Below are 20117 nucleotides of genomic sequence, written 5' to 3'. Positions count from 1 at the left end.
CCTTGGAGAAAAGGTGGTAATGAGGGGGTACTACAGCTGGATGTCATTTTAGTTATCCTGATTACACTGTACATTTTACTGGCTCAGAATTGGAGAGGTGAGAAGTCTCATCTTGGCCCTGTACACCCTGTTTTCCCATGAAAGCAGAGGCTGTGACCCTCCAAAGGTGAATGGGATGTGCTGACATGTGGGGACACTACTAACCTGCTGCTGACTTTGTTTCTCAGGTGGAGGCGGAGGCTGTGAACCGGGCGATAACCATTGCCAACCAAACCAACTGCCCCCTTTATATCACCAAGGTGATGAGCAAAAGTGCAGCTGAAGTCATTGCTCAGGCCAGGAAAAAGGGTAAGTTATTTCCCTTGGATGCAAGCACCCCATTAGCTCATGCAGTTCAACTCCTTGCCAACATAAGCTTCATCCCAACAGGAAAGGTTTCTTTTTCCAGTGTTACTGTCCAGGCTCTTTTTAAAAAGGTCCCAACAACTGCTTTTGTCTCATCTCCAATAGACAGGCGTTCAGGCATCATATCAGTGCCAGGATCTGTTTCTTCTCTTCAGCTTAGAGCCTCTCTCTCCACACTCATCCTACCACATCGAGCCATGAGCCTTCATGTTATCACAGAGTAATTCCATGCTGTCTCCGTTTAATTAATCCCTCTGGAGATGGCAAGCTGTGCCCTTCTTCCAGCTGCTCTGGTCTTTCCTTGGTGCTTTCTGTGGAGCTGCTTCCTGGGGTCAGAAATGAGTCCAAGAGTCCTGACAGAGGTCTTGACTCACAAGCCCTGTTGGATTTAGTTGGAGTAGCCAAAGAGGTTACTGATTCCAGCTATCCACTGTGCTCCTTACTTGGGAAGCAGATACTCCTCATGTGCTGTAACTCACAGCCTGGGATCCAAACAGGAACTGGGATCAGTAATCTGGTTTAAACTGGGCATTACAATCGCCTCTGATAACTCTGCCTGAGGATGCTGAGAGAAGCAAGACTTGAAGCTGCTGTGGATGCTGCTGCCTTGAGTCTCCTCTCTCTCTGACCAAAGTCTGTGAGGGAGCTGAGCTGCTCCAAGTGATGCAGTAGCTTCTCCCAAGTCTGGACCCTGCTGTCTTGCCCCCAAGGAGCAAGGGTTACAAAGCACAGTGAGTGTCTGTCTCCTTGCTTTATTCTGTGACTAAACCCTTCATTTCTATTTAAAGCAGCTCTGGGTGGGTGAGTAAGCAGGAGGGATGATTTTCTCCCTTCTTTCCTCAGAAGGGTTGGATTTAATTTTATGCAGTCTAAATAAGCCTGAATGGATATACAAATGACATCACTTTCCATCTGGGTGTTTGGTGCGAGAAGAGCTGATTTCTTACCGCAGCAAACTGATTTGTGTTTGTGTATTGGCTCAGAAGGATTTTGGTCCCATGATTCCTGTTAAATGAGTTCAGAATTGGTGAGGAGGAGGACTGATTTCCAAGGCGTCTCTTTTTCTTCATGTCATGGAAGCAGCTCAAGCTGTTGGGGATGAACCTTCCTCTCCGATTAGTGGAGATCATGCTGGAATGAGAGGATGTGTCGACATGCAAAAGTGGCTGCGTGTTGCATTACCCCAGAAAACAGCTTGATGTGGCTGCACAACTCCATTTTATAAGCCTGGGAAGCCTCCCTTCCTTTTTCTAGGTAAAGTACTGGAGACATACACACCACAGAGATGCAGCATCAACAAAAACACCCTCTCACTGTGCTCACTGTCCCCTGTAACCACTAGCTGGCAAGCAGGTAGGAGCATTGGGATGAGGGACCATAGAGTTACATCTCAGAAGCCATAAAACACAACCTGACGTGGCTGGATGTTACCCTGCCTCTGAAAGGTGCTGGGATTGTCCCAGATAAATGATCCACAGAACTCACTTTACTTAGCCGGCACAGTGAACTAACATATGAAGTTTTTATTCAGATTGCATTTTCTCCTTATAAGGAGAATTTGGGGTATAAATGGCATGCCATTTTCTGTTCCTTTATTTAAATAATTCAATTTAAATGGTGCGCAGTTACCCAACTGGGTAACCCAGAAGGGCCACACACACTAGTCTTGCCCTCCCAAGCAACAGAGGAAACATAACTGAAGACTATCCAAGGCGAAAACAAACCAGAATTGATTTGCTAAATGGAAAAGAACGCATGTTGTTGAGAGCCAGATGTTCCCAGTGGCATTTGTATGGAGGAGATTCCCTGCAGACTCTGTCCGTTGGCAGATCTGGAAGCTCAAAACCTTGCTCCCTGCAGAACAATCCTCCCAATGTATTGGCCCACAACAGGCCTCCCATTAATATCCAGCGTGTGTTTTGCCTTGTTCTGATTTCAGAACCCTGTTTGTGGCAAGTGACATCAGACAGCCTCTTCCTCTGCTGGTGGATCCCCTCTGACAAAGGCTGGTCCTGCACCTCCTGTCTCAGTGTGGTCCTGGAAGCAGCATGAAGCCAGTTAATGCATCGTTCTGCCTCTGCTAACACACTTTTTCCCAGCTAGCTTGGGAGCCTGTAGACATAACAGTAGCTCAAACTATATGTGAAAAACCATATTTTTATACTCTGCCTGGTGAGGTGGATAAGACCCTGCTGACCAATTCTGGGGTTTCCTTTGCCAGTCTTTTCTGATTGAAGTATTTCAGGTTAGTGTTTTAATTACCCACCTCTTTTGCAGACAGATACAAATACATGAAGTGTCTGGGCTCAGGAGCCCAGATGGAAAGGCACTTTATAGAGATTTCAGGAAGGTTTCATTTGCTGAGCAGATCTGTGGAGCTACCAGCTTTTGAAGTTGCAGCATCTTGCATCGGCTCGATGTGCAGATGCCACTGGTGCTTTCCAGCTTGCAAAGTATCGTGGCCTTAAGGATCCACTGTTCCTTCATGTGGTTCCAAAAATGTTAATGAAGAGGAAGGATGCACTGGTGGTTAGTGCACTGGTGGTTAGTGTACTGGACAGAGAGTCAGAAGTCAATGTAGTTTCCTAGTTCTGCCAAAGATTTACCGTGTACCCTTGGGGGAATCACTCAGTTTCCCTGAGCTGTATTTGTGAAGCAAAACCACCAATAATTCCTTTGTGATGGGCTTTCTCTGTAGCCAGTGAACTTCCCTGATAGGAGTTTTCTCTTACCTGATCTAGGCACAGAGCCTACTCCAATAAATCTCCGATTAAAGATTGTTAGATCTTTAATACATACACATTTATAGAAATATTAAATATTGTAGGTGCTTTTTTCTTGATTCTTATTCTTTTGGATCAGACTGAATCTCCTCACACTTACAGTTCCCCTCAGCCTCTTCCATCAGGTTCTTGGCCCAGGATACCATACAATGACTCTTTACAGTAACCCTTGCAAGCACAATTAATCAGCACTGACCTTAGCCATTGTGTCAAGGCATTGTGCATGTTTTGCTGCTCCATGCTCTTGTCAGTATAAGTGTCTTTATTATTAACTCAGGTATTTAGATGTTTGGATACTTATTGTGAGGGACTGATCTTTGGAAAACGCTCAGTGTTTCTTTAGAGATCTCAAGATGGGCATATAAAATTAAGAGCTTGCCTGTGAAAACACGTCCTTAGTGACATAACAGAGTATCAGAGGAGCATTGAATTGAACAGGACAGGAGTTTAATGATGTCTGATCATCTGGTTATGCAGGCCAGTGAATTCAATCCAATGTTGTGTCTCTGGCATCACATACTTAAGGGGAAGTACCAAGAAACCCTGCAGTGAGCGATGCTGGCACGACTTACCCAACCTGTCCTTTTCCAGAAGGATGCTCTATGCCTGGAATCCAGGCTGGAGCTGGATGTTGCTTGGTTCTGACAGTGCATTTGCCTCTGTTCCTCTCCTGTAGGCACTGTGGTGTATGGAGAGCCCATCACAGCCAGCTTGGGTACCGATGGATCTCATTATTGGAGCAAGAATTGGGCTAAGGCAGCAGCTTTTGTTACTTCCCCACCACTGAGTCCTGACCCAACCACTCCTGATTTTCTCAACTCACTACTGTCCTGGTGAGTAGAGCTCTCTGTGTTCATACAGCACGTGCTTTGTCATGAGATAAGTGGGTGATTAAAATAACAGCTGTTGTTGCCAACAAGCAAAAGGCTGTTTTACCTTTAGGAGTAAACCTGTGATAATAAAATACCTTAAATACCTATCATTGTCTTTTCCAGTGGAGACCTCCAAGTTACTGGCAGCGCCCACTGCACCTTCAACACTGCTCAGAAAGCTGTTGGGAAGGACAACTTCACCCTGATCCCTGAAGGAACCAATGGGACTGAAGAGAGGATGTCCATCATCTGGGATAAAGCTGTGGTATGTCACACGTGTCTTAGGTGTAGGCTCTAACTAGACATTCAGAGCTGAAAGAGCTGCAGCAGTGTGTTATTATCTCCCCCCAGATGCTTGTTATGGTTCTTTGCTTGAGTTTTTTGCCCCTGTAGAGAGCACTGGGAATCTGCTGTGCTGTCAGCTCTTTGCTTTTTGGAGTGATCCCCACCTGGCTAATGCAGTGACTCCTTTTGTCTTTCCCCAGGTGACTGGCAAGATGGATGAGAACCAGTTTGTTGCTGTGACCAGCACAAATGCAGCCAAAATCTTTAACCTGTACCCGCGGAAGGGCCGTATTGCGGTGGGCTCAGATGCTGATCTGGTTATCTGGGATCCTGACAGTGTCAAGACAATCTCTGCCAAGACTCATAACATAGTAAGGATATTTTCTACAATATGAGCTCTGCTGCTCATTTCCTTCTCTCTTCCTTCAATCCCAGACTGTGCTGCCAAGAACTAGAGCTCATGACAACTCAGGGCTTTGTTTTCTCCATGCCTCAAGCCCTCCCTGGTCTTATATCCAGTACTGCTCACTTGTGTGAGCAGAAGGGAAGATGAATGAGTCCAAATCTGAAATCACATGAGTACCCAGAGATTCCCCTCAGAGCAAAGAGGTTGCCTGCTCTTTCTGAGTGTTGGATGCTTGGATCTTAGCACACAGAAAGCTCTTTAAATCTTCTGAAATATCAAAAGGCCTCTTACCACAATGTGTCATTTATGACCTTCTGGCTCGCTAGCAGTGGCAATGTGCACTGCCCCTTTTCTAGTTGGGGTCAGTGAAGCTTGTCAGCTCGTGGACACCTTAGCTGGAGATCTGATCCAGATCAATTAGTCCGAGTGGATTTACACCACGTGCCGATATGGCACGTGTGTGTGGAGTCGTACTTAGACGTGATTTTACTGGTGATCATCCCAATGTTAGTTGGCACAGGGAGGCAAAAGGCAGCACCCACATTAACCAGACCTTTCCTCCCTGTTTCTTTTGTGGCTTTATGCTTTGTACTGGCACTGTTAGAGGCACTTTGCTGGTGACCCACAGCTGTCTCCCATGTCATGTACCTGGCTCCTACAGTGAAAGAGCTGTCCTACCCTGTGGGAAACTGCAGAATGGTCCCAGAGCACAGGGCTGGTTGGAGTGTCCCTCTGACACTCGAGCACTGTCTCAGAGAAAGCAACCACTGTTTGCATTTGTTGACGACTTGTTTCACTGCTGGCGATGAACCTATGGAATGTTTCCCTGGAAAAAACTCCTTGTTCTTTTTTCCGTGAATGCTTTCATTCACTCTGGGCTTGAAGGAGCAAAATTTTCTTCCACACTTGGATCCTTGGGCACATGCACAAAGAAACTTTATTTTTAAAGGTTTGGTTCACTTCCCTGTGACTTAACTCTGTGACAGAATTGGTCACAGATGGCCTGGATTCATCCTGCCTGTACTTAGACTTCTCACAGAGACATCCAGACACAGAAGTCTGGTCACTTCAGTCACTTTAAAGGTGCTTCCAGACTCATCATATCTCCAGTCTGGAGAGGAATGACTTAATGAAAGGAGCTCAGGGTCATACCTCTATTAGGTGCCAAATTTAGTGGCCTGAACCCAGGTTTGTGCTTATGATAGCTCAGAGAGCTGGAAGTAGTTTGCTGGATGAAATATTTGAAAGTCATTGCCATTTAATGGCTGTTTTCTTTAGGAAATTAATTGAACTCTTTAAGTTTCCTAATACAAGACTTTATCTTTTGTGGATACGCTTCAGTATGGTCAGGATTGACTCCATGATTTTGCCCTGGATAAGGGCTAGGCTGAAGGAGAACCAGCCTAGTTGGTTGAATGGAGTGACCATTCAGCAATGCTTTATGAGCTAAGGACTACACATCCCCCTGGAACTCTTGCACCGTGTAAGAGGCCTTGGCACTTGATCAGCTCTTGCCAAAGGCTGCATCTTTAAGTTCCAACAGTGTGCCAAGACGATGGAGGATGAAGGCTTCTCATTTTCAAGTGGTTTGTTTAGAACTTGAAGGGCTATCTAAGAAATGGGAGCATTTTTCCTTATGTGTCCAGCTCTAATCTCTTCCCCTCTCTCATTACATCCCCTGTTACACCTGGCATTAGACCTTTTGGGGTGTTTGTGTCTCTCGCTGCATGTCTGCTTTGTGCTAGAGGAGAAATTGATATGAGTGACGCCTTCAGAAGCAAGGCACCCTGATTTGGTCAAGTATAAAACAAAAGCCCCTTTGAAAATCAGGCAGGAGTGGTTGCTGTGACACAAGGAGACGTGGTGATTATGTGGCATCAGATGATTGTTACATTTTTAAATGCTAGAGCAACATACGGACATTTTCCAAGAATTCACACTGCTCTTGCCACTGTCTGGCAAGGAAACTTTAGGAGCTAGAGAGGGACATGGTGTTGTTCTTGGAACCAACCTAATTCATAAGCTTCTAACCAAGCCTCCTCCTTTGCCACCACAACTGTTTTTCAGACTGGACCCAGTTCAGTGTCGGTTTAACCGCCATTCTAGCTAATTGTAAGCCTGCAGTAAAGCCTACCCGTACTTATAACACACTTCAAGAACAAACTCCACTATTAACTCAGTAAAAAAGACCTGGATTTGTTCTCAGAGATGATCACTAGAGTAACAGTCCCCAAATAACATGGTTGTAGTGCATCTCATTCCAGGATACGTTATGGGTGGGACATTTACCAGTGATTCCATTAAACCTTTTCTTTTTTCCCTGGTGTGATGTTTCCAATCTTGTTAATTGAGGATGAGCAATCCCATTAGAGTAAAACAAGATTGTCCTGGTCTCTCACCCATCAACCAAAACACTGGTTTGAAATACAGCTTTTCAAAATTATCATTATTTTTAGTATGAAACTCAGTTAAAACTTTATTTGGCTCTTAAATCCCCTGCAATTCAGAAGAGAAAGGTGCCAAAATGCATTTAAACACGCTGGCTTTGAGGTGTTTTTGTTTGAAACTATTTCATAGAATCCCAGGCTGGTTTGGGTTGGAAGGGACCTTAAAGCTCATCCAGTCCCAACCCCCCTGCCATCAGCAGGGACACCTTCCACTAGACCAGGTTGCTCAAAGCCTCATCCAGCCTGGCCTTCAACACTTCCAGGGAGGAGCAGCCACAGCTTCTCTGGCCAACCTGTTCCAGTGTCTCACCACCCTCATAATGAAGAATTTTTTCCTCACATCTCATCTCCATCCCACCTCTTTCAGTTTAAAGCCATCACCCCTTGTTCTGTCACTCCCTGCCCTTGGCCAGAGTTCCTCCCCAGCCTTCCTGAAGCCCCTTCAGGTACTGGGAGGCTGCTAGAAGGTCCCCCCGGAGCCTTCTCTTCTCCAGGCTGAACAACCCCAACTCTCTCAGCCATTTCCTCTTTATGAATCTCGTTGCAATGGAAATTTTGCACGAGTAACTTGTCACCAAATTTAGATTGATAATAAAGACCATACTTTCTGTTAAAACGAAGGATATATGACTCAGGTAAATGCTGCTGGATTTGCGTCTATCTGTCCTTAAAATGTTGGCAATTAGCCTGACTGGTGGTTGCTAATTAAAGCACCACAGACTTTGCTGGATAAGTATGTTTGCCTCATGGTGTCTTTTTGTTTGTTCTAGTCTCTGGAGTACAATATCTTTGAAGGCATGGAGTGCCGTGGGTCTCCCCTGGTGGTTATCAGCCAGGGGAAGATCGTGCTGGAGGATGGGAATCTCCATGTCACCGAGGGATCTGGACGGTATATCCCCAGGAAACCCTTCCCTGACTTCGTTTACAAGCGCATCAAAGCAAGGAGCAGGGTGAGTAGAAACGGTTGGATGCACATTTGTTCTCTCACTGCAACTCCTGAGTTCAAGTGGGTGGAAAACAGATGCCATCCCCCTGGCTCGCAGAGACACACTTCTGCAACAGAAAATGTTCCCTGGATAGGAGCCATCTTTATCTCATTCCTCTTTCATTTTTGCTATTCACTCGAGTCATTACAGGAGTATTCTTTGGCTTCAGCTTGGATTTGCTGCAAATTTTATTTCTCTGCTCTTTAGTTCTTCTCTGTCTTGGGACGCCTAGACAGAGCGTGTGTCCAAGAACTGTCCACTTCAGGCATGAGTCAATCTGCAAATAACCTGGCAGGTTTCTCCTGTCACAGAAGTACTATGAGAAGTTATAGGTAGCATTTATATCTTGAACCTTTCAGTAAGAATTTAGATTTCTAATTTGTTTTTATAGATACATTATGCTACTTTCCCTTCTGTCAGATACGATCAGATGCTCTTGTCTGGTGACTGGTGAGTCACAAGCACAGCCTACTGACTGCTTAAAAGTGAGGATTTTCTATTTTTAAGAGGCTGAAATGGTTGGAAAAGTGTTTTTGTAAAATACACCCATTCAGAACAGAAACTGCCTTTTGATTTGCCTTTAATTGGTAAAATCTGACAGAGAAGACGACACTAAACTCAGCTGCAGCTTAGTTGCTGAGAATTTATGAAGTTTATTTCTAGGTGAAGTCAGATTTCTGAGGAGAAAAGTATTTTGATGTTTGAAGTGTTGCCCTCTCCTGGACAAAACCAGACCCAGTAGTTCTGCTGACTGTAGGTCATCTTCACATTCCTTGCAAATGATCTTCCCTGAAGTTGTTCTTTTGAAGAAATTGCAAGTTAACAAAATTACAACCTCAAATAATTTAGCACCACGGAGAACAGATCTGTGGTTTCTCTTGTGTTCTGATCTCCCACAGAAATATGTCGCTGACCTATAAATCCAATTGGGCAGCAACTCAGCTGGAATAATTGCATTTAACCCAGTCTGAAGCTCCTGAGCTGGTGATGTGAAGGGAGCCCGACTCTTCTTGATGTAGCCCTACCTCTCTCTCAGGGTTCTTTTGCTTTTTGGGGATAAGTAACAAGTTTTATTTGAGAGTTGTCAAGAGTTGACGACAGGTAGGTTGAGATCAAGGACAGAACTTGGGGTGCAAGGGCCAGGCTGGCTGTCATCTCCAGGCTGCTCACACCAGCTGGCATCTTGCTGGAGCCCCAGCAGCCCAGAGCACATTTCCTTTTATCCGTGTTGCTTCAGAGAGCAGCAGCCACCCGAGGATCAGCACAGAGGGGATGATGTACAGTTTCAAATCCTCTTACTAAAACCAAATCTTGAAACGTGTGTCTTTGGCTTAGCAACATCTGCCCAGCTGTGTAGTTGTGTTTTGAAGGCTGTGTTGACCCTGAAGGCTGGCTGTTGCTGTGTCTTGCAGCTGGCTGAGCTGCGGGGTGTGCCTCGAGGCCTCTATGACGGACCCGTCTGCGAAGTGTCCGTGACACCGAAGACCGTCACACCAGCGTCTTCAGCTAAGACATCTCCTGCCAAACAGCAGGCCCCACCCGTGAGGAACCTGCACCAGTCTGGATTCAGCTTGTCTGGTACGTACTTTTATGGGGCTAAATTATTTATTGCTGTGAAATCACAGCTTGTTTATACTCCTATACTCTGAATTAATTGTGGTTAAATTGGAAGGCAATGAGGGAGACTTTTAGCTTGGAGGTTATTGCTTTAGAAAGGAAGAGCAGCAGTATAGGAGCTATCATAAAGCTTATTTTCATTCCGTGGCATGAATGCTGAGCACCCCGTTGTGTTCTGGGCTCGGTCCTCAGCCGGGTGTCTGAAGAGGGCAGATGGCACCAACTTCAGTGGAGTTTTGCCAGCTGAGAGCAGCTGTGGATCTGGTATGTGGCAGATTTGATTTCTCAGCGTGCTGTTTCAGTGCAATAAGGGAAAAAGAGAAAAAGGGATAAAAAGGCTCGCTAAGGGAGAACCATTTAACCAGCTCTTATCTGTGCAGGGCTGGGTGGCTCAGGTGTTTGGTTTGGAGATATTCATGCAGAAAAGGTTTCAGTGGAATTAAGGCACAGGAGGCCGGTGGGGTTTTTCCTCCAACAATGATGTGTTTTGGTGCACACCATTGGAGCCTGGCCTAGGGCTCTGCTGTACTCTCCTGACTCCCTTGTCCTGCAACTCGCTCATCTCAAACTCTCACTGAGAGTTTCTATCACTACCCCTTTTGACAAGGGCAGGTAATGATAGAACAAGGGGTGATGGCTTTAAAGTGGAAGAGGGGAGGTTTAGATGAGATATTAGGAAGAAATTCTTCACTGTGAGGGTGGTGAGACAGTGTCCCAGGTTGGCCAGAGAAGCTGTGGCTGCTCCTCCCTGGAAGTGTTGGAGGCCAGGCTGGATGAGGCTTTGAGCAACGTGGTCTAGTGGAAGGTGTCCCTGCTGCTGGCAGGGGGGTTGGGACTGGATGAGCTTTAAGGTCCCTTCCAATCCAAACCAGCCTGGGATTCTGTGACCCGGGGGACCTGACATTGCTTCTCTCTCCCACAGGGGCACAGATCGATGACAACATCCCACGCCGCACGACTCAGCGCATCGTGGCCCCGCCCGGCGGACGTGCCAACATCACCAGCTTGGGCTAAGGACCGAGCCCTTCTGTGCCCGCTCAGCGGACCGGGGGACGGTGGCACCTGGAGACCCTTTTTGATTCTTTTAGAGCCTGTGACAGTTACTGCGGGCAACCAGTGAGGGGGGGGCTGAAGTAAGGCGCCTCTTTCAGTCCCCTCAGATTCCCTCCTCATCTTCACCAACCCTTCTCACTTTCCCCCCCTCAGTCCCTACACATTTAAGGAAATAAACCCTGTTTTTGACACCTCTGACATGCAAAAGTAAGTGTAAAGAGGATGTTTGAGATATGTGGCCTCTGTCCCATTCAGCATCTTTCTTTTAATAAAGGAAGGACAAAGTGAATTTCCCGGGAGCTGCCTTTAAGACACACACAAAAAAGGAATAAAAATAAACAATAAATGTAAAAAATAGCTCTTTTTTTTTTTTTTTTTTTTAAATGTCAAGCAGAAGAGTAGTTCAAGGGTTTTAAACTGGATATTCTATAAGGTTCTGTGTTCCAGCAGGATAGCTAGACAAGCAGAGAGGGACACGAATCCCAGCCTGTCTGTAACCATTCCCCAGCACTGCCTTTGAGGTCACTGAATAGATGTCTGCTGCCAAGAGAGAGAAACAGGACCCAGCACTAGGAATTGACAAAGCGCATCGCACCCAGTCGTCGGGTGAGCTAGAATCGTTGGGGACTTTGGTTCTGTTGGTTTGTTTTCTCATTATATTATTTTTTTTCTTTTTCCTTCCTGGATTTTGCTGCAAATTAGGTCCTTGAGGAAACTTTATTTTTTTTGTTTGTTTATGTGTGTGTTTTTAATATGTTTGTATCATTGTGTTTACGAAGCCTTATCTGAGAACTGAGGATCTCCTAGTTCTTCCCAGTCCTTCCCTGAACCACATTCAAGTTACAGACTCCCACCGGTGTCACTGCCACTGCCACCCTGGTACTTCAGGTGTTCCTAGGTTGCATCATTCCAGCCAACGCTTGCCACTTAGCTGCAATAGGAGGTCACGGAGCAGGTTCATATAAGCTATGATCTTCACTTCAGTGTACTAGGTCTTGAGCTGGTGCAAACAAAGGGGCTGGGTACCAGCTGAGGAGCTGGGACAATGCCTCTTGAGAAGTTTTTTTTAGCAGTTAGTTTGTCTTCTGATCCTGGAGTTGGGAATGGATAAGCAGGGAGCCATGGGCATAGAGCATCGTGTTGCTGTAGCAGCCGCGTTCGCCCTTCCTGGCCATCGATCAGTGGTTATTTAAAACTTTATGAGAACGTATCTTTAGCTTTCACCAAAAGGCCGGTCAGTTGAGCGTCTGCCTGAGCATCTGTGGCCATTCCAGTTTTGAGTCCAGATGCCCAGCTGTTGTAACTGGGAGTCTCAGAGCAGCTCGATGGGGTCAACAGCAGCTGAGAATCTCTCACACACGGTGCGAATTGCACAGTCCCTCATTCCTTCAGGAGTCTGCTTTGGTGCAAGTATTCATGAGAGAGCCTGGTGGTTCCCCACCCTTCCTCAGATGCCTCAGATTTGAGAAACCAGAGGCCAGGAGTGGTCCTTGAATGAATTTAGGAGCCCCAGCTTCTGTGGCAGTCAGCAGGATCTGAGCATTTCAGTGTCTTTTGGGATTGAAGGTCCTTTAGCCCTAGGATTGGAAGCTCATTATTTTCAGGATATGGAGAATAAATCTGCACCATTAGATTCTCACTTAAATTTAGCTGGAGGGCTCGGTGGTCCCAAGGACGTGGCCTGTCTCTTAGCACAGAGCTTTTCCACCTGCAGTTAACACAGCGTTCCCTCCGCTGTCTGGGTGCCCTGGCACTTGGCTGCATCTTCTGCTTTCTCTTCTCCTCGTGCTTTGCCACGTACATTGACCTTGTTTCCCTATTTGTGAGTATTTTCTTAAATGCTGTTTACAGGATCTTTTAGGGGAAAAACTATATCTATGAAGGCTTTTAAGAAACAATTACCAAATCTGTTATGAAGTGTCAACGCTGGGATTTGCAGAGGATCTGGAAGTTACGTAGGTACCCAAAACCCTCCCAGCTTCAGCACCTCATTCCTTTAGACCCCTTTGAACACAAAAGTTAAGAAAAACAACATTGCCATATTCATCCACGTGTTTTGCATTTAGTTGTAACTCTTGGGTCTTTTAGTTTTGCATTAAAAAGTTTGCACTTTGTTTGTTAAGTAATCCGTGAACTTAATATATATTGCAGCTATTTTCATTTTTTTTTTTCACCTGTATGTTAAAATCAATTTGAAAAAAAGAATTGCAGATCAGTTTCAACTCTGCGAAACACTTGCGGCTCTTCAGTATTCACTTAAGTCTTCCTTTTTTTTTTTTCCTTCACTGACTCATGATGACTTTTTAGTTTTAATTTGTTCTTCGAAAGGAAAAAAGGAAAAAAAAAAAAATCACAAAAAAAGATTTTTGCAGGCTATGTAAGCATGTTTTTTCCTGTGAGAGCTCGTCTGCTTTGTGTCTGTTTAATGAATGTCATATGTAAATGCTTAAAGAAAAAAAAGACGATGACTTAATTAATTAACCGCAGTGACTTGAAGCTCTAAAAATAATAATAAAAAAAAAAGTAGGATTTAATACTAGCTGGATTTAACCCTTGGATTTGTGATTGTGAACCATGAGTGGAGGAGCTGTAAGTGCTAAAGCTGATCGTGTGTAGACAAAAAGAAGTACTGATATTTGACCATTGTCTCAATGGCAAAAAAAACCCACCCCAACCCCAAGTCTTGTGTTTTCTCCCTGAAGAACTCTGTGTTATATTACCATGGGAACTCCTAATAAAGACAAAATGTTGTTGTTTCACTAGGTGCATCTGTGTCTCAAGGCGATACGTGTCCTGTGTAACTGCCTACCTTGGCTGGTGCCTTCAGCAGCTAAAAACTGACTGAGCTCTGAAGTTGGTGCTGATGTGGGCTGGTGGTAGTCCTGTGTAAGAGTGAGATGTTCCTTGGAAGATGGTGATGGTAAAGAAGAATCAATGGTCCACAGTGTCACTGCCATAGAGCAGAGCAAGCCTCTTCTTAAAGCAGTTGTCTGTTTAAGGCAGTATTTGGTAAAGCAGAGACATTTACCAGAAAACTCTGCCTTGCAGAGATCTCTGATGAAATGTGAGCAGAGGTTAAAACTGTTGGCATAGCCCTCAGCCCCCCAGTGTGGTTCTGCTTGGACCCTTGTAACAGTGATGGAAGAGGGGAGAGAAAATACAGCTGTAAACAGGAGCCACACACGGATAACTGAGTGGGGAGTGTTGGAGCTGGCTGGAAAACTCCAGTGAAACCTTGGTGGTGGTGGTGGTTGGGTTTTACTGTGTTGCAGAGATCACAGTGGATGGTGGGAAGGGCTTGGAAGGACCAAGCATCACTGTCGGCTGCTCAGACCGTTGGTTGCTGCATCCCTATGTCCGCAAGATCATCCCACTTGGTGGTCTTCCCCCAAATCCCAGCCCAGCTGGAGTTTGCAGCTGACTTTGCAGTGATGTTCAGCTCTTGGTCCTCATCTGAACAAAACCAAATGTTTAAGCACTCTATGAAATGTAATTCGCTTTCTCCACGCAGCTTTAAACCCAACACCCCTACCCAGTGGGAAGTTTTAAGAGAGTTTCCTTTCTATCTCTTCAGAAGGGACAATGGTCATCCACTAATAAAAAGACTTCTGGTTAATGTGGGGCTCTGTCACCAGTGACATGCAGTTATTTGACTGCTGGCAGCTTATATTAGATATTAGCATATATGCAATCAAATCTTGTAGCTAGTGAGTTGCTGTGTATCAGGTTTATTAGCTTGTCCCAACAATAATATCCCAGTGAAAGATACCTTCCTCCTAAAACACTGATGTTTAGTCAACACACATCTACAGGACTTCCATTTGTTTTTATTTTAATATTATTTCTTTCTCCAGTGCCTAAATTGGAAAGAAAGAAACCTCTTCCCCAAGAAATCAATTCCAGGGACTCCATGAACCTGGTCCATGTGGGAACAGGCCCAAAAAATATCAACTGAAGCATAGAGAAGCTTTTGAGGTCAGGAAGAAGTCATCAACAGGCAGATCTAAAGCTAATGTGTGCTGAGGAACCAAGCCACTGAGAGATGTTGGGAAGATATTGAGGTCAGTGGGGCAATGCTGGTTGCTGCTACAGAGGAGCAGGAATAGCCATGTTTTGTCAGTGAGTCGATCCAGGTTATTCCTTACGCTGGCAGCAATGAGGCCCAGCTCATGGCTTGTTTGGTGTGTGTTCATTTGGTTCCCTGCAGACCTCCCACTGACAAGTCTCTGGCCACGCATGTAAGACCCAATATAGACCTAATCTGATCTTAACATTGATACAGAATTAGTGGGTAAGGGAAGAAAGAAATTAGAGGATGAATTTGACTCAGTGACCTGGAACTGTACCTGTCAGCTCACAAGCTGAGGTGGGTTGTCAGAGCTGAGGACAATGTGGATTGATTTATTGCTTAGTGGAAAAGTGTCAGGAGCAATAATTGTCCATAGTCCTTGTATCTTCAGCTGTCCTGCTTCAGTGGGTGCCAAGACCTAGCACAGGATTTTCAAAGCTAAAGGCTTCTCCAGCGTGGAGCTCATTCATATTATAGCTATATCTATATTTTTATATATATATACAGGCATAAGTATGTGCCTCTGTCCAACCCAACTGGTTTTGCAGCAGACAAGGTTAATTTACACTCTTTTCCTACAAGCTAAAACCAGTGTTTGTGCAATTTAATACCTTCCACCACAGTAATTTGAGGGTGTCTGGGTGTATAAGCCCCCAAGGCTCCTTGGCAATATGGACCTAGCTGCTTTGCACTTTAAAAAAACCCACTCTTGGGTAACCCTTAGTGTGGGTTACCATGACTGGCACCTTCAGGCTGGGAACATGGTATCACACCCCTAACTGAGGTGCTATGTGTGACTCTAGATAGCTTATGCAGGACAAAAAGCCTATTAATTAGTACAACGTTTAATTAACTTAAATTTCCCGAGGTTTTTATGACTCTAAAAATTAAAGCATTTAATACTTTTAGCTGTTTGCTTTATGCAGATTAAGGTTCGAACTTCAGAACCGGTTTTCTTCCCTTTTTTTTTAGCAGAGAAGGTGAAGGTTGAGCTCGATGCCATTAGATGGCAGCAGGACATGCGAAAATGAAAATGTCACATTCCCTTGAGGCACATGGATCATCCTCAGCATGCTGTGGGGTGTAATAAATGTAGAACGTGCAGAGGGCTTATGATTACTGTGACAGAGAGATGACATACACATATATCCTCTCCATTATATTAATGTACAAGATAGTATTTCAATGTTAAAAAGATATGAATCACCCGAGTGTATTCTGTTATAGTTTAAGCCTAACAAGACACCCTCCTATAATAAAATACAGAGCAAGCCATAAATTTATCTATCAATTTAGTTATGGAAAAAAAAAAACCCAAACAAAACCAAACCCAAACATTCTTTTTTTTTTTTGTTTTTTTAAATCAGATTTTGGCTTTTCTTCACAAAAGCTGATGTCCAAAACCAGAGGTAAGGTAGATGTGAAGAAATGGTCTAGGTTTCCCTTCCTCTGAACCACTTCTGCTTCTTCCCTGCCTTTTCCTGCCTCTTTTCTGTGGTTAACAAATTTTTTTGGTTTTTGGCTTTGTGTAGCTGTTCCCTGTGTAAGAAACTAGTGGTGGAGGGGAAACAGTGAAACATTGTTTAGTGTATCAGATTAGTTGTTTCACTCATTTCTCATTGAGAAAATAGTAAAAAAAAAAAGTACAACCCCCCCAACCCCCCCAATTCTTTTTTTCTCTCTAACCTGGAAAATATGCAGATTTTTTCTCTGTGTTGTTTCTATCAGTAGCAGGAAATGTTTGCCCTTAAAAAAACCCCAAACTAAACTAAAAGAAAAAAAAAATCACTCAGAGAAATAAAAAAAATTTTCTGTTCTGAAAATAATCAAAAGTCATTCTGTTCAGCACTAAGCTGTGCCACCACCTCTTTCCAAGAGCTCACTGCTGGCTGATATCTGCAAGAGAATAATTTCCTTCTTTGCTATTGCTCCTCCTATTCCTCTTTCTTCTTGTAAAACTACAAACTTTCCCAGCTGTCTGCTCTACAATTAGAGGAGATCATCTATTTTTTCCTCCCATATATCACAGGCCAGAGAAGTTGCCCTCTGTGATCTCCAGTAATTTGGGATTGACTTGCTGCCTTGGCACTCTCACTGTGGATTCACCACTGTGGGCTTGAGTGTGGTGTTCTTTCCACAAGCATTTTTTTTTCAGCCATTAACCAATAAAACTTGGCAGATGCCTTATGGGGAGCCTTTCAGTGCTGACTTGCGAAGCCTCAAATGGCAGAAAATCCCATGGTTATTTATTCCATGGATTAATCATCTTCATGGTTAATTTTTTTCCCCTGTTTCTGATCTGAATTGGGTTGCCTTTCATTTCTCAACAGTAATTCTTGTTATTCCTTCCCACAGCAGAAGAAAGATCCCTCCAAGACTTGTGTGGGACTATTCCCTGGGGTGGTAGCACTGTTAGGAGCTGGGTGGCTCAGCTGCCGAGCTCAATGTGTGGCTCTGGCTGTCTCCCACCCCATGTCCAGCTGCAGAGATGAGATGTGTCCCATGGACTGATGAGAGTCATAGATCTGCAACCAACATCACACTCAATATTTATCAGCTGATGTGTGCTGATGAAGGTTGTGGTGCCTTCCTCTCACTGACCCTTTTTTATTCATCTGAGTTACAGTCCAGCTACCCCGAACTGATGAAAAACTGACTTACTGTAGAGGACTCCTAACACCATCTAGAACTGAGGAAGATCTGACCTGACAAGCCTGTCTTCTTCAGGTTTTGGTATGGATGTGGATTCATAGAATCATAAAATGCTCTGGGTGGGAAGGGACCTTAAAGCTCATCCAGTTCCAACCCTCCTGCCAGCAGCAGGGACACCTTCCACTAGACCAGGTTGCTCAAAGCCTCATCCAACCTGGCCTTGAACACTTCCAGGGAGGAGCAGCCACAGCTTCTCTGGGCAACCTGGGCCAGTGTCTCACCACCCTCACACCAAAGAATTTCTTCCTAATATCTAATCTAAACCTCCCCTCTGCGAGTTTAAAGCCATTTCCTCTCATTCTGTCACTCTCTGCCTTTGTAAAAAGTCCCTCTCCAGCTTTCTTGTAGCCCCTTCAGGTACTGGGAGGCTGCTAGAAGGTCTCCCGGAGCCTTCTCTTCTCCAGGCTGAACAGCCCCAAGTCTCTCAGCCTGTTGCTGGTATATATAAGTGCATATAGAAAATGAAAAGCCTCCTTTTTCAACAGTCATTTTTTAAAAAAAAAAAAAAGTTGCAAATAAGGCCAAAATTTTCTTCCAATTGCAACAGCCACATCTTGTCCTTCACCAGTCCCTCAAATATGAGGAAGCGGAGTGCAGCATTTCAATACAACCTGTTGCTTACTAACAGTTAGGTGATACAGGAGTGGGGTGTGATTATTACAGCTACTCCAATAATATGTAAAACTATCTCAGTTGTTAACCCAGAAAAATCACACAGTAGTATTTTTTAAAAATACTAAGCTCTAGTTTCTATCATTTTTAGTCTTATTCTAAGTCCAAAAAGAAAAATCCCAATTCAGAGACTTTTCTGCTCATTAAAACCTCCCCTGTAAGTGGAGCGTTTCCACGGGAGGGCACCAGATCCACGTGTTGAAGCTGCATTTCTATGACTTTCATGAAGCTATTTCTCCCTCCTAATCAGATTACTTCCTCCACAATGGATATGCTTAAATACAAAGTACACAGGCCTTGGCATTTGTATACTTTTTCAACACCAAAACCTACCTTATTTTACTTTGTCCTTAGATTATGAACCTGGATATTTTTCATTGTTTTTTTCATCTGTTTTTCATTGCATTTTTTAATTCATACACAAAATTCTTCAGAAAAGCTCTAGTTGTACTAGTGATTTTCTGAGACTCCCATCAGAGTCACCCCTTGGGATTTTTTTACAGATTCTTACAAGATTTTTGGTAGAGGACAGACAAAGCATGATGAAAATCACTGCATCACTCTCCCTTAATGACATCGACTAAGCAGGGAAATGTCCTGTTTTATTTAAGCATCTTTGTGGCTTTTTGCTCCTATAGGACAGAGACACCCTTAGCACTGGAGAGGCAGAGAGGTTTGGAGGAGGATGTCACCTTGGTGGAGCATCGTATTTCTGGGACAGGGAAGTGAAGTCCATTGCCAAGCCAAGCAAGGTGACATTCAAATGCCACAGCTCACCAGCTACACACAGGCTTTTGGCTCCAAATGCTAAACAATTCCCAGGGATGGCTTGCTTTGTGTGATGCTTTAAAGAGCAGGCACATCGTGAGGTTTAACGTGGCCTTCCTTTCTAGGCCCTTTCATATTACCCCTTGGTCAGGGAGAAACGTGAAGTCCCAGAGGACTCAGCCCAGCAGGACATTTCAAGGCTGAGATCCAAATAGATCTGTGGATTGTCCAAAGCTCTACAGAAAACCCTGTAGTTTGCTCCCCTTTGCTCTCCTGCCCTCTCTAAAGTTTGTCTAGTGATAGGACCAAGCTTTCCTGGGCTCTGGGCCAATTCTGTAGTGAACTACCACCCCACATCTTTGCTTTAACCCTCTTGTATTTTGTCCTTTCCTCTAACAAACTTGCAGCCACTGCACTGACCTTACTAGGAGACTAAGGAGACTCCACTATGACCAGGGCTTAGCAGACAGTTTGAAGTCTTCTGAGATTTTATGTTTTAAGAAACACAGTGAAAAAACTCTCCTTCTCATAGGATATCACAGTAGACATGGAACTGAGCCCTTCCTGACTCTGCTAGCATGGAGGCTCGAGGAATCATAGAATCATGGAATGGTTTGGGTTGGAAGGGACCTTGAAGATCATCCAGTTCCAACCCCCCTGCCATCAGCAGGGACACCTTCCACTAGACCAGGTTGCTCAAAACCTCATCCAACCTGGAATCAGCATTAATTCTCCAGCCTCCTGAAAACCTCACTCATATAATTCCAGATATTGTGCCCACGTAGAGACGTAACTGAGGCTGGAAGGCTTCTTCTGCTCATCTCCAGATGTTTCTCCTGCCTCAGCTGAGGCAACTACTGGGATTAACAGCTCCTAACAGGTAAGGTCATTCAAGACATCCACTGCCCCAAACAGCCCCAGCACTGGCAGGATGGCTTTGCCCCATTCATGGGTATGACTGAGGTGACATTCTTTATCCCTCCAGTATGCTAAGGAGGAATGTGTTTGTTTGCAGTAGACTATTTTTACTGCACCTGAATTC

The 20117-nt window shown here is 44.6% G+C and overlaps 1 protein-coding gene across 1 annotated transcript in view; it reads left to right on the top strand.

The window, feature by feature from the left end:
- LOC104518439 (dihydropyrimidinase-related protein 2) overlaps nt 1-11174 on the top strand; it is a 39741-nt gene extending 28567 nt beyond the window's left edge. The window contains exons 7-13 of the mRNA XM_010166101.2: nt 228-348; nt 3865-4021; nt 4184-4325; nt 4546-4716; nt 7969-8148; nt 9597-9762; nt 10724-11174. Of these exons, the coding sequence (XP_010164403.1) occupies nt 228-348; nt 3865-4021; nt 4184-4325; nt 4546-4716; nt 7969-8148; nt 9597-9762; nt 10724-10815 (1029 nt within the window). The 3' untranslated portion in view covers nt 10816-11174. The remainder of the gene's footprint in view (nt 1-227; nt 349-3864; nt 4022-4183; nt 4326-4545; nt 4717-7968; nt 8149-9596; nt 9763-10723) is intronic.
- Nucleotides 11175-20117: the final 8943 nt, after the last annotated feature.

The sequence above is a fragment of the Antrostomus carolinensis genome, unplaced genomic scaffold (assembly GCF_000700745.2).
Source record: "Antrostomus carolinensis isolate BGI_N321 unplaced genomic scaffold, ASM70074v2 scaffold37124, whole genome shotgun sequence".
Classification (NCBI taxonomy): Eukaryota; Metazoa; Chordata; class Aves; order Caprimulgiformes; family Caprimulgidae; genus Antrostomus; species Antrostomus carolinensis.
Note: the sequence above shows the minus strand (reverse complement) of the source record. Positions and strands in the feature narration are given on the sequence as shown.